Genomic DNA, 13651 nt, shown 5'->3' on the forward strand with positions numbered 1-13651 from the left:
TTCTGATACCACCACTTTTATCTTTACCACCTTGAATTTACCTGGTGCCCTCTCTGAGAAGGTCATTTGCTTCCTCTATTATTCAAGAAGTTTCTGAAATCCAGCCTTAATTTATCATACTATATATTTACACAATATTATATTTTCTTCACATATATAGTTTTTCTAAGTGAAATTTCTTTCATTTTCTTCACTTGTCTCTCACTTTTTTGTTTTCTCTTGAATAAATATTCAGGAACCATGAATTCAGTATTGGCTATGTGCCTAAAAATTAGTGTTCTTATATTAGGTTTTACTTGCTTTGGTTCTATAGCCAAGACATTATAACCCAAGTTATTAAATTAGACATTAAAAGATTGTCAGTGCCCCATGTAATGTTCCTATAATATTTTTTTTATTCCTATTGCTTTTACACCTATCCAAGAGTGTTCAGCTGTGCTGTGAGCTCTTTAAAAATTTCCACATGCCTGCTTGAATAGTCTCTCCCTATAATTAACCTCACCTTTACTTTGGAAAATTGATCTATTGTCATAATTAACACAAATAATGAGGTTCCTCTGTCAATATGCCCTTTGTTGTGAACATCAACTTTAGACATGAGCGCCATCATTATAGAAGAGATACAACATACTGATACTGTGGATGTCATCCTGATTTTTGGCTTAGGAAAAACAATCTAACTTGACTGTAACAATAAGAAGTCACTAACTATCACTCCCCATCACCAGGAGACACAGTAATTGCTTTGCAGAAATAATGGAAATAATTGTTATAAGGTCATGAAAGAAAGAATGTAACTGAGGACCGTGTGAGTAGTCAAGACTGGAGGTGAAAATTGTGGGGAATGGTTTGTGATGAAAGGCAGGCAGTAAAGGGAACGAGCAATGTTCTGAGAAAGATATTTATAAAAGGACACTTCAGGATTTCAAACTGTGCCAACCCCAAGTTTTATACTTCGAAAATGCAGTTTGGGTTTGAATCCCTTTGAAAAGGAGGCCTCAAAAGACAGTAAAAAATGACATATGCAAACACCCCAGATGTTTAAAATCTAGCACTGCAGTGCTACCTCATCAGGGAAAAAATCTTTTTGTTAATCTTCGCTTTGAGAACAGTGCTGTGTTCAGAAACAACATCTGAATTCTACAAACTTAAGGTGATTTCTTGTACAATCACATGAGGCAATTATGTTTTTTTCTCATTGACTATCAAAATATCATATTGCTCCTTAAACTGATGGGAGGTATACTGCTGGGCAATGAAGAAAAGGTATGGCACCTGTCTTATTCTTAATGTCTTCTCCTAGGGTCTGAGTTACAAGAAGCTAACAAGAAGCTGCAATTTGAACATAATGCAGAAGACCTGAAATGCTGGCTGGAGGAGGCAGAGAGGCAGGTGGCCTCAGAGGATTATGGGAAAGGCCTAGCAGATGTACAGAATCTACTCAAGAAACACAACCTCCTGGAGTCGGCTGTGGCTTCCCGTCAGGTGTGTGTGGCTGGCTCTGTGGCCAATTGTAGGCCCAAGCACCTGTGTATGTCCTGAACTTACTCATGATAAGTAGTTATCATTAAAAGAGAAATTAAGAAACCAAAGCTAAAAATGCCAAAAATTCCAAAAATGTTAGTACATTAGCTGCCTTTTCCATTATCTGTAACCCAGCCATTCTCCTGGGCGCCTGCTGTCTTTGCCAAACCCCACGGCAGGTATGAGCTTTTACTGACACTTCTGCGCACGGCCCTGTGCTCTCCATCCAGACACGTGGGCTTTTTCTTCGGCTTTCACTTGCTAGTTATGTGATCCTTGGTGTGTCTTTTCAGCTTTTCACACTTTCTATCTAATAAGAGTTTGGATAAAGTTGCCTCTTTCTGTTCTAACATCCAAAACTTGAAAATATCTTCAATCTTACCTAATTTTTTTTAGTTAAGAAAATGGACTCATAGAAGTAAAGTGACTTCTACGATGTCACAGAAAAGACTTAACAAAAGGCCAGGATTATGATGCCCTTAGCTTCAGAGTTCATCCTTCAGACAACCCACCAGACTGTTATTTAAAATAAATCCGTCCAATAACTTTCTAGAAATTAGACACTGCATGTGTGTTTCTGGAGAACTTGGTGGGTTCCACTGCCAGCTGACACAATTTCTCATCTGAGGAATCCTAGCTTATGTTTAAAAATGATTCTGCTGTCCTCTAGAAAGTCCCATTGATCTGCCTTTTGTTAAAATACACTTTGATGATGTCTGTTCTTTGGGATAGATGAGAAAGAGAATAATCTACAAAAATCAGAAAAAAAACCCACATTCACTTATATAGCTCTAAGGATGATTTGATGGAGTTTGAAATAAACTAAAAGGCTGGTGTTAAGAAATCCATATTAAGATGGTTTTGAAATCTACATGGAGAAAGAGTTTGGAGCACATAGGGAGGGAAAAGATAAGAGTTGATGAAAAGTAAACAAAAACCAGAAAGAAGAATAGCATGTGGAAACACATAATAAATAGGAGTATGTGACCCTATTTGGGAAAACTAGGGCATCCAATCACCAGGAATTGGTTCTTCTAGTTGAAGTAGAGGTTAAGATATACTGCTTGCAAAAGACATTTTAGATATGTAGTATGAAATTTGGTAAAATTCTTAAATATCTCTTAGCCCAAAGTCCTCTTTATATAGATTTGGAAACTAATATCAAAACAGGTAAAAGAGCTTCCCTAAGGCCAAGTGGCAATTGACTGGCAGCCAAGAAAAGAAGTCAAGGCTTCTGTCTCCTTAGTCTGGGGCATCTTGCACTAAACTAGAGGTTTCCAGATTATAGAGTTGCCTCCACAGTAATGATGACAATAATGTTTTAAAATCACTTTATTACTCTATGATGTTTTCCAGAGTTGAAGTGTACTTAGAGATGAGAACAGATGGCTAGTGAGAGATTTTAATTTTAATTCCTTATGGAGAAGTGAGTATATGTTTAAGAAGATATTTATGGCCCATGGTTGATCCAGATTGAGAAGACAAAGATCACACCCATCATAGGTTGAACACTGGATGGCAAAATAGAATAAGTAAGCCAATGCTTGCTGTTCAGCTGTCTCTTGAACTTATTCTAGGAACCATCTCTCCCCACCCCAACGAACAGAGCAAACAAAGACACACAAAGCCTGTGGATTGTGCTTCTGCCAGGCCAGTTATAGTTGATCACACTAATAAAGATGGAATGCATCTCTTGTATCTACTTTACCATATAAGGATATGACTAAAATTTTATTTCTAGGAAGATCATTCAAGTCCTTATTTCCCTATTCCTCTGTTCTCAAATAGAACTCAGACAGGAGACTGATTTATTCAGATGCACACAGCTAGGTAGTGGCTGAGGCAAACCCTTTGCACTTCTCTGGAAGTCTGAGGTTCTGACATTTGCTCTTGTATCACATTTTATCTCATAGGCATCGTTCCCGCGCTGCAACAAACTTAGGCATCAGAAGTTTCTGTGTTTTTTACAATAGCTTTTTTTACAACAGTTTTTTACATTGTAAAGAGAGAGAAAGAGGATGAAAAGGGAACTGAGAAAAAGCCTCCCACTGTTTCCCTAGGATCCACAATTTATTAATATTCCCAAACAATCAGGATCTGTAGTTCTGCCTTCTTTGATTTCTTTGACATGATCTATCAATATTTTGTCTTTCTGAAATATGGTTTAAGAATCACTTCCCTATAAAGAGCTATTAGGTAGATGAAGTGGTCAGTGATTTAGCAATCTCACCCACTCTATTTAACTAATTTTATTAGAAAGCCTCACACAATATATACGGGAACTAATTCTCCCCATCCCACCCTCTCTCCAGCCCCTACACCAAGCTCTCATTCCTTTGTACTAAATGATGGCATATCCTGACACCCATCCGTGTCTCCCTCAGGATCAGGTGGACATGCTCACAGACCTGGCAGCACACTTTGAAGAGATAGGCCTTCCCGATGCTGGGGACATACGGTTGAGACAGCAGTCACTGGTGTCCCAGTTTGAAGCCCTGAAAGAACCACTGACCACCCGGAAGAAGATGCTCATTGACTACCTTCTCCTGTACCAGATCTGCAGAAACACAGAGGATGAGGAGGCCTGGATCCAAGAGACCGAGCCTTCCGTAGCCTCCACCTACCTTGGTCAGTGCGGCCTGAGTAGGCGGTGCCGTAGGAAGACCAAGTCTACAGCTTGGGAGATGTGGTGGGACTCAGTAGTGAGGGAGGACACTACAAAGTCTGTTCTCAGCTCTTTCTCCTCACTCATAAAAATTTTTTCTGTCTTTCATAAAAATATATATTTTAATTCATACTGAGAAGTTTATCTCCTAAAACCAGAGATGAATAATGCCATGAACTTAAGGCCTCTGGGAAGACCCAGAGGCCTCAGCTTTCTGTTACTTGCTCTGACTTAAGTTATACAAGGTTCTTGGCTGAGTAGTTATGGTTAGTGTTTGAGGTACCAACCGTTTTTGTCTATATTGTTGGAGGCTCCCTTTTATAACTGTTTGAGCTCTGACAAGGATAAAAGTGGGTTTAAAGGGAACATCTGTTATTATTTCTCTGTGTAGGCAAGGACCTGATTACCTCCAAGAATCTCCTGAACAGACACGAAGTCATCCAGGCTGACATTGCCAGCCATGAGTCATACATTCAAACAATCACAGACAAGGGAAACCGAATGGTAGAGGACGGTACGTATGATTCTGTTTGGATTGGCCACACATCACTGTGCCAAACTTATGAGAAGATGTTTGTTCCATTTTAGGGAATTTAAAGATATATGATCCACCCTCCCATCCAATGCTAGAATTTCCCTTGGGCATTTCTGACAGATACAATGACTAAACAATGTTATTTGCATATTCCAATAATAGGAACCTCCTTACTTCATGAGCCAGTCATTTCTATTTCTCTATAAAGCCAAAACTATAAAACAAAATATTTTTTGCCCTTATAATCAATATACTCTTCAGTGGAAATAATGGAATTAAAATTTAAGTTACAAAACCCCATAAAACAAATCAGGCTCTTTTCCCACATGGAAACTTACAGATTTGTCAAGCCATGTCTTAGGTTCCCAATGTCTTATAGTCTTTACAGTAAACAGCACCATTTCTTTAAATTTCTTATTTACTCTTGATGTTTGTCCTCCTTCTGGTCTCCCATCTTCAGAAATTCCTACTGCTTACACATGATATTCAGAACTGACCATAATATGCTAGGTGTAGTAGTAGCAATGCAATTTGCATTGGGATTTTCCCTCCATTAAGTAAGAATAAATTTCTGTCAGCCAGTATCTGCCTATCAAAAGTATAGTTTAAAATGCAGATTGTTGAGCAAAAGTTCCATCTCAGCTGAGTGATTCAAACCTAAAAATGTTTATTTGGAGCTCCTATTTGTGATTCATTTATTTGTCTTGAACTCTCCCATTGTAATTGTGGCTTTTATCTATTTCTCCTTTCAGTTCTATCAGTTTTTGCTTCATGTATTTTGAAGCTCTGTTATTGCATGCATATACATTTACACTTATTAAGTCTTCTCGATGAATTTAAATCTTTAGGAGATACCGTGAAATCTACTTAGTGCAACTTTAATATAGCCATGCCAACTGATTTTGATTCATGTTTGCAAGTTATATTGTTCCCCATCCTTTTGCTTACACTGTTTTCTTTTTTTAATTTTAAAGTAGGTTTCTTATATAGTGCATATAGTAAAGCTTCAGTTGTATTTTATGCAATCTGGGAATCTCTCCCTTTTTGAATGGAGCATTTAGACCATTTACATTTAAAGCAATTATCAATATTGTTAAGTTTAAATCTAGCATCTTGCTATTTGGTTTTCTTTGTCCTTTTAGTTTTTGCTATCTTTGGATTAATTGTGTATTTACTGTGATTTAATTTTATCTCTGTATCTGTTTATTAGCTATATTTCTGTGAGTTGTGTGTACTTATGTGTGTTTATTCTAGGATAGTGATTCTCTAATTGTGGTTTTGTGGTTTTCATAATGATGCTAAGATATTCGTTGCCTTTTTCATAAGCATACAGTGACATTAGGAGTCTACATAATGTCTGATAATGCCATTGCTCCAATGATTAATAGAATATATACTTATGTACTCTTCTGTTTAAAAATTTTCTGTTTTGACTTTTGATATGGTGACTCTCAGAAGATATTACCATATAAGCAAAAGCTTTTAGGGGTCCTCAATAATTTTTAAAATTATAAGGGGATTTTGGGAGCAAAAATTTAAGAGCCACTGTTCCTGGATTTAAAGTACAGATTTTAAACTTATCGCAGTGTAACTTCATGTAATATCAAACCACTTCATGTGTAGAATCAGATCCTTAAACAGTGTGCTCCCATTCTCTCCTTTCATCCTTTGTATATTGGTGTCACACATTTTAATTTTAATGTTATAAACACCACCACTTGTTATTATTAATTTTGCTTTAATAATCAATTAGCTTTCAAAGAGATTAAGAAATCAAAAAAGGCTTCTATATTTTCTAACTTATTTGTATTCTTCATTCTTTTGTATACATTGATATTTTTACCTTATATTTTCCTTATACATGAAGAACTTCCTCTAACATTTTTTTTAGTGCAGATCTACTGACCATAAATTCGCTAGGCTTTTGTTGGTCTAAGACTTCATTTTTGAAATGCATTTTTAGTAGACATAAAATTCTTCATTGGCAGTTTCTTTCAGTTTCTTTTACACATTCTGCTGCCATTGTCTTCTGCCTTGCAGAGTAACTCTGCTCCTGTACTGTCGTCTGTGCTTTTCTGTATGTAATGTGTCATTTTTCCTCTGTCTCTTAAGCTTTTTACCTCCGGTGTTTAGCAATTTGATTTCAATATAACTTGGTGTGGTTTTCCTGGTTTCTTCAGCTTGGCAGTAACTGAGCTTCCTGGACCTGCTTTCTGATGGTACTTTTAGGGAAGCCTTGATTCTGGAAGCAAGTTAGACATTAGTCCACTACTAAGCCATAACCCTTTTGAGGGCTCTACCTCACACATTTATGACATCTGTCCACTCTGATGGGTGCTACTTATAATTATTCACCGTGCTGTGTGAGCCTTGGGAATTTTTGGCCTGCTGCTTTTCGGTCAACCTCTTTCACCCTCAAGGAGTTTCCTTACATGTGTACAGAGCAGTAATTCACATACTCTCAGGGACTTCTCTGCATATCTCCAGAGCTTCATCTCTGTGAAGCATCCTCCTCTTCAGTACTCTGCTCCTCAGCTCTTGTTGTCTTGTCTTCTTCCAACTCTGATCTATGTCCTTTCACTCAGTGTAGCTGCTAATTCTGTCTGGGGAAGCCCTCCCAGCTCTAAGCCTAGAAACTGCTCCCTGCTGGGACATATCTCATTTCTTTCCCTTCTCTCAGGAGTTATAATCATCTGCCTATTGTCTGAAAATCATCATATCTTATGGTCTGTCCTGTTTTCTAGTTGGGGTGGGAACAATTTCTAGAGTGGGAGAATAATTCCTGTAGTAAGGAAACCTTTATGGGCACACATGGAAATCTGATGAATTTTCTGTGTAGTCTACATAGACAATACATGTTTTTTGGAAATCTGAGCAGTACTCACACATAGGTATTCTGTTTTCAGCTCTGTATGTGATGGACTATTGCACCCCATTCACCACCACACATAGACCTTATATCCCCCATTAGTGCCTATTGATGACTGTTCTAATGACATTCCAGTTCCCGGGAATTTAGATAAAATGTCACATTCCCTACATGCAGCATCATCTTCATTCTTCCGTTCCTGCCTCCTAGGTCACCAAAAAGATCGAGGCACTGTGGGTATTAATGAGGGTAACACTCACCTTTTCTGTAACAACCCCGTAGGACACTTTGCTGCAGAAGATGTGGCTTCCAGACTCAAGAATTTGAATGAGAATATGGAGTCTCTCCAGGCTCGAGCTGCCAGGCGGCAGGATGACCTGGAGGCCAAAGTCCAGCTCCAGCAGTACCTGGCTGACCTGCATGAAGCCGAAGCGTGGATCAGAGAGAAGGAACCTAGTGTAGACAACACTAACTATGGGGCAGATGAAGAAGCAGCTGGGGTAAGGGGGGCAGGGGGCCGGGACCTGTCCGGTGCTCTCCAAGCGGCACCAAATTACACTGTGGGAGGATCACAGCTTCGGTCAGAATATCTGGGGTTTCCAGAGTGATCAGTCACCCATGGATGTCATCTTCTGGGATAATCCCGGGGCTGACAGAAATCCTTAAAAATAAACTACATTTCCCTAAGTCCACAGAGATCCATAGATTCCTTAAAATTATCTAAATACAAAAAGGCATGCCCAGAGATCCGTGCCTGTCTCGGTCCCATACTACACTTCCCAAACTGACCTTAAGATTTCTGCAAACCGACCATGGTTTTAAGATACATATATCTTAATTACCTTTTCGAAATGAAATAAGATGGACCTGATGGTACAAGGGATAATTTCCCTTTTTATCCATTTTGTTTTGTTTTGTTTATTGTCTTATGGTAAGTCAGTAAAGTATTTCATAAACCTTTGGCACTAGAAATAATTCAAATGGGCATCTAGAGTTATGCTAATGTTTAATTCTACAAAATAATGTTATCAGCAAAGCATCTTTCTGCTATGATGTTGATAAAACACAGAGTTTTGATCTCATTTAGATTAAAGCATATATATTGAAATTGTTATCCACTTAACTCTTATTTTCCTAATACTTGCAAATTTAGAGTTTAAAAAAAACCCTTTTATTATAGGTGGACAGTGTCTTTTACCAGGAATTAGGACAATTGGTATAACCCCAAAATAATAACTGAAAAACCCCCAGAGAGTCCTGCATTTGAGTCTCATGACCTTCCCTTCCACAAATCTAGGCTCTTCTTAAGAAGCATGAGGCCTTCTTAGTGGATCTCAATGCATTTGGAAACAGTATGCAAGCTTTACGGGACCAGGCAAAATCCTGCCAGGTAAGAAGGATTTAGGGATGACAAGAATCACATCCCCACTACAGAGGGAAAGGAATTCCCTGTATTACTGGTTTTGTTTTCTGTAACCCAGCAGGCAATTGCAAAGAAAATACTAAGATGATCCCTATAGGCAGGAATTGTAGCATGTCTGTAGCGTCTACAGAGATTGCATCACAGGCTGTGTTATGTGCTCATTGATGAAGTTTTGCTTTCCATTTTCCTTCCCTTTGAATTTCCACTCTCCTGTCTAACTTTTTTATTTACATCTCTCATTCTTATATTCTTTTCCTTCCATCTTATTTTTTATACCAATACTTATTAAATGTCTACTGTGTGCAAGCATGAATAAAAAATAACCCTCACTACAGGAAAATTATGATCTATTAGGGGGTTAGAAATTTTAACAAATAAGTGCATATAGTAGACATATGAACAGGAAAAAGAGTCTCAAAGAAATGAGTGTTTCCTTCTCTTGAAATTAGAATGCAAGGAGATAGGAAAGATTTCACAACTGAGGCAAACGACTTCTGAGTTATTTTTTTTTTAAGAGGTTTTTAAAAATGTGATTTTTTAAGTGTGGTTCTGTAACATCTTCCTGTGTTGACAGAGAGTAATTGAACTAGTTGGAAGTGAGATTTAATAATGTGGGTAACTGTTGATTCACTGTGTTGTATACCTGAAACCAATATATTGTATATCAACTATACCTCAATAATAAAAAAATGGTTTACTGTGAAGACAAGGAGAAGGGCTTTTCTAGTCAACAAGCTCTGAGAATAGAGGCACCAAAGCACAAAATAAGCAAGTGTATTTGAGAAATGGTTGAGACTGGCTGGAGACCTAGAGTGCAAGGTGGAAAGGAGTGCCAGGGAGAGCAGTGGAATCAATGACCTGATACAAGTGTCTCCTGTGTGTAGTAAAAGGAAAAAGAGAAACACTTCTAATAGTCAATGAATTCTTTCTAGTGAGAGGTTCTGAATTCATCCATTAGAGTAAACAAAAGACATAGGCTAAGCATGTCAAGTCAGTATATATTTATAGAGCATCTATACTGCGGCTTCATCAAGCTGTGTACAATGGGTACACAGATGGATATCCACTTGTATATTATGAAGAAACGGTACTTGAAGGATATAAGATCAGAGGGAGGTAAGGGGAGGTGTATCTTCAATTCTAATCTGATGAAGGGGTGAGTTGTGCTTACAAAGAGGGATTATATTTTGCCCGTTCTTTCAGAGATACAATATTCACAGAAAGTAAAAATTAGAGAAGTCTATACCTTGGAGAGAAGATTGTTTGCTAATGAGATATACAAAATATTTAATCTCAATTTATGCTGTCAACTTTTAACATTCTGTCGCCTTTCTTGTGCTATACATCACCCATCTTTAAAAAAAAGAAAGCTCGCAGTTCCTTGACATTACAATCTAAATGTCAAGGGGTGGGAAGGATTATCCGTGGAGGTCCAGGGAATGAAGAAGATGATAAGAGATAGTGGGTCTTGCACTTTCTCAAACAATTTTCTGAAACATTCACACATCGAATCCTTTATTATCTGCTTTAAGAACTGGTGATTTAGAGCATTTAATGTTTATGCCAAACTATGTATCACTTATTCACTCTGTGTTCGTATTTTCCAGCCTGCCTGTCCCCTAAGAAGTGTCAGGGTGGAGCAATACCTCAGAAAATGACATACTGCTACCTCCGTTACTGGCAGCCATGAAAGAGTTTCCAGCCCATGGCTCCTCTTTGCTGTCAGGCCCAGGGCTGCCCACCGCTGTAAGGCTCTTATAAAAGAGGTTCCCAGTGGGTGACTGACGTGGTTTGTTTTCTGCTTTTGTTCAGCAACAACAGGCTGCACCAGTGGAGGGAGCTACTCCGGAAGTGAGGGTCGTGGCTTTGTATGACTTCCAGGCCCGCAGCCCCCGAGAGGTCACCATGAAGAGGGGTGACGTCCTAATTCTGCTCAGTTCCATCAACAAGGTGAGTTCCCTTCTAACCTTTTCCCCACCAAGAAGGTGGTTCTCCCATATTCAACTCTCCCAACCCTGCCACATAATCCATATTTTGGCCAGCCAACATTTTTTCCATCGCTGTCTCTCTTAAATAACCATCATTTATGGCATAGTATCTTTCCTCCAGAGATGATGAAGGATCCTGTGCATATTTTTGGGGATTATAATGCCAATTATGGTTAATGAAATGAAGAGTCAGAGTTTATAAAACACGTAAGCAGTGAGTGGCAGGGAATTCTGTGCTGTGCTTACAGGATTAAACTGTCCCTCCCTTCCCATGCCCCTGCTTGCTCTCCGATGCCGATGTTCCTAGGGAGGGAACAGCACCGGCTGGGGTTGGCAGAAGACTGATGAGAGAAGTTTGGTCCACTTGGCTCTCTTCGGGCCTTATACCTGTAAGAACAGTGACAAAATATTGGCTAGGATTTTAAATATGCTTTTTCATAAGAGCTCTAATGATTTTGATATTCCAATAATTGATGGCCAAAAATTATTAGGAAGAAAAGAAGAGTGTTTGGAACATTATTACTCTGAGGGCAAGTGAGTTTTTTAGAGAAGCAAGATGTTTTACTATCAAATATGCTGTGTGCTTCTCCATTTCACCCCTTTATTCTCTGAAGAGATAAACTCCAGAGTGTCTAGTATAGCAAAACCCCCCAAATATTCTGTAGAGATCAGGGTGATATGTAAAACATAAAGCATTCACATAAGTGAATTTTAGGGCAGCACACAATTTTTAGGAATTCTTGGGGAAGGGTTGGGGAGGGACGTTCCCATACAATGTTGACATACACAGATGCATCCCCAAGACACCCAGTTTGATTCAGGCTCTATGGAATTTTCTGTGAATTCCTAGGGGGCAAAGTGCCCCATCATTAAGAACTGACTTTGGCTTTTGAAAACCTCATCAAAGTAAGTACCAATGTCAAATTCCTTTATTGCAGAGGCTTATCTCTGTAATCCCTGAAACTCCTTTTTTATCTTCTTTGTAATATGTTAAAGTAATAAGCCACTGCCCCACTGACTGTAGTGGGGTATGTGGTGGGGACTTGATAGTAGGGGGAATCTAGTAACCACAGTTTTGCTCATGTGATTATATATTAATGATATTAAAATAATAAAAAAAAGATGCCACTGCCCATAGGTGATGGTTTTCCTCTCTTGGCCATCAGCTTGGGCCTGTACCTACAGACTTAGTTACAAGAGTTGAAGTCTGTCCAATCTGTGGCTTTTCCAAGAACTGAGGAAGGAGTGGGGGTCTGCTCTCCCTTCAGGACTGGTGGAAGGTGGAAGCTGGCGATCAGCAGGGCTTTGTGCCAGCTGTCTATGTCAAGAAACTGGCTCCTGATATGTTTCCTACCCTCCCGAAGAGGCAGCGAGAAGAACCAGTCAACATCACCCAGTGCCAGGAACAGATTGAGAACCGGTAAGTTCTGGAGGCTGGTGAACAGGACAGGCTTTGGGCAGACTTTTCCTTTCAGCCAAAGACACTTCTCACAGCTCCGCATCTGTTAGAGTGGAGATGCCATTGCACATGCACAGATTTTAAGAGCTGGGGTCGTTCAAATATGTCAGTTTGTATATGAGGAGAGGGAACGTCAGAACTATTAGATTGAGTCAATTTCCTGAAGCCAGATACTTACTAGAACATGTCTTCTGATTCCCTGTCCAGCAATCTTTCAGAATTATAGGAAACCTGACGTCCCCGGGAAATCTGCAGACTATACCAGGCTACTTCATATCCAGTTGTCGGCAGACATGTGAAAATTTCCCTTCTGTAGGCTCAGGAAGGGATGGTGCCAGTCATGCAACTGGGGCATTGGCATTTTTATTATTTTTAAACAGAACACTGTGTGCTTGTCTCTCTGCTCTTAATGCTGTCTTCCTTCCATCTGTATTTCCTCCTCTCCTTTACAAAATCTTCTTTTTCTTCTTTCTCCTTTTTGCCCTTTCATTCTCTTCCTCTCTCGCCCTGCTTCTGTTCTTCTGTGCTTTCTCCACTTTCACTCCACCTTTCTGACTCTTTGCTTCTTCGCCCAGGTACAACTGCCTCCTCGATAAGGCAGAAGAACGCAGACGGCATCTACTGCAACGCTACAATGAGTTTTTGCTGGCCTACGAGGCAGGAGACATGCTGGACTGGATCCGAGAGAAAAAGGCCGAAAACACCGGCATAAGACTAGATGATGTTTGGGAGCTGCAGAAAAAGTTTGATGAGTTTGAAAGGGTGAGAATGATGAACCCTCACCTCTAGCCAGCTTTTGGAGGGCTATCATTGCTTCCTTTTACCCCATTTCTCCTCCTAAATGACTGCTTAATATCACATTTGCTAAATCCTTCCCAAGCTACTGAGCATTCCATATGTCAAATTTTCTTTGGGGGATTGACGATGGAAGGAAAATACAAAGGAAACTAGTCAACCTAAATTTGCAGCCTTGAAGTCCTTGCCCACTCCTAAATCCTGGTGGGAGTCCTGGTCCCTCAGTTCTTCAAAACTTGCCTTATACTGTACTGTGCTCTTGGTGTCAAGTTGAGGTGGGATGTTGTGGGACTCCATGGGACTCATAAAGTCCACTTATGGGGCAGAAATTGGCATGGGAAGACGGGAAGAACAACCTGACTTTACAGCTAGACAACTTCTAAGTTTCCACCT

General features: G+C 39.4%; 1 protein-coding gene across 1 annotated transcript in view; it reads left to right on the top strand.

Moving 5' to 3' along the window:
- The window catches only part of SPTA1 (spectrin alpha, erythrocytic 1), a 58560-nt gene that overhangs the window by 15043 nt on the left and 29866 nt on the right, over positions 1–13651 (top strand). The window contains exons 15-22 of the mRNA XM_073221183.1: positions 1304–1485; positions 3909–4152; positions 4581–4703; positions 7876–8093; positions 8891–8983; positions 10829–10966; positions 12273–12424; positions 13039–13225. Of these exons, the coding sequence (XP_073077284.1) occupies positions 1304–1485; positions 3909–4152; positions 4581–4703; positions 7876–8093; positions 8891–8983; positions 10829–10966; positions 12273–12424; positions 13039–13225 (1337 nt within the window). The remainder of the gene's footprint in view (positions 1–1303; positions 1486–3908; positions 4153–4580; positions 4704–7875; positions 8094–8890; positions 8984–10828; positions 10967–12272; positions 12425–13038; positions 13226–13651) is intronic.

This window comes from Manis javanica, chromosome 14 (assembly GCF_040802235.1).
Source record: "Manis javanica isolate MJ-LG chromosome 14, MJ_LKY, whole genome shotgun sequence".
NCBI classification, from domain to species: Eukaryota; Metazoa; Chordata; class Mammalia; order Pholidota; family Manidae; genus Manis; species Manis javanica.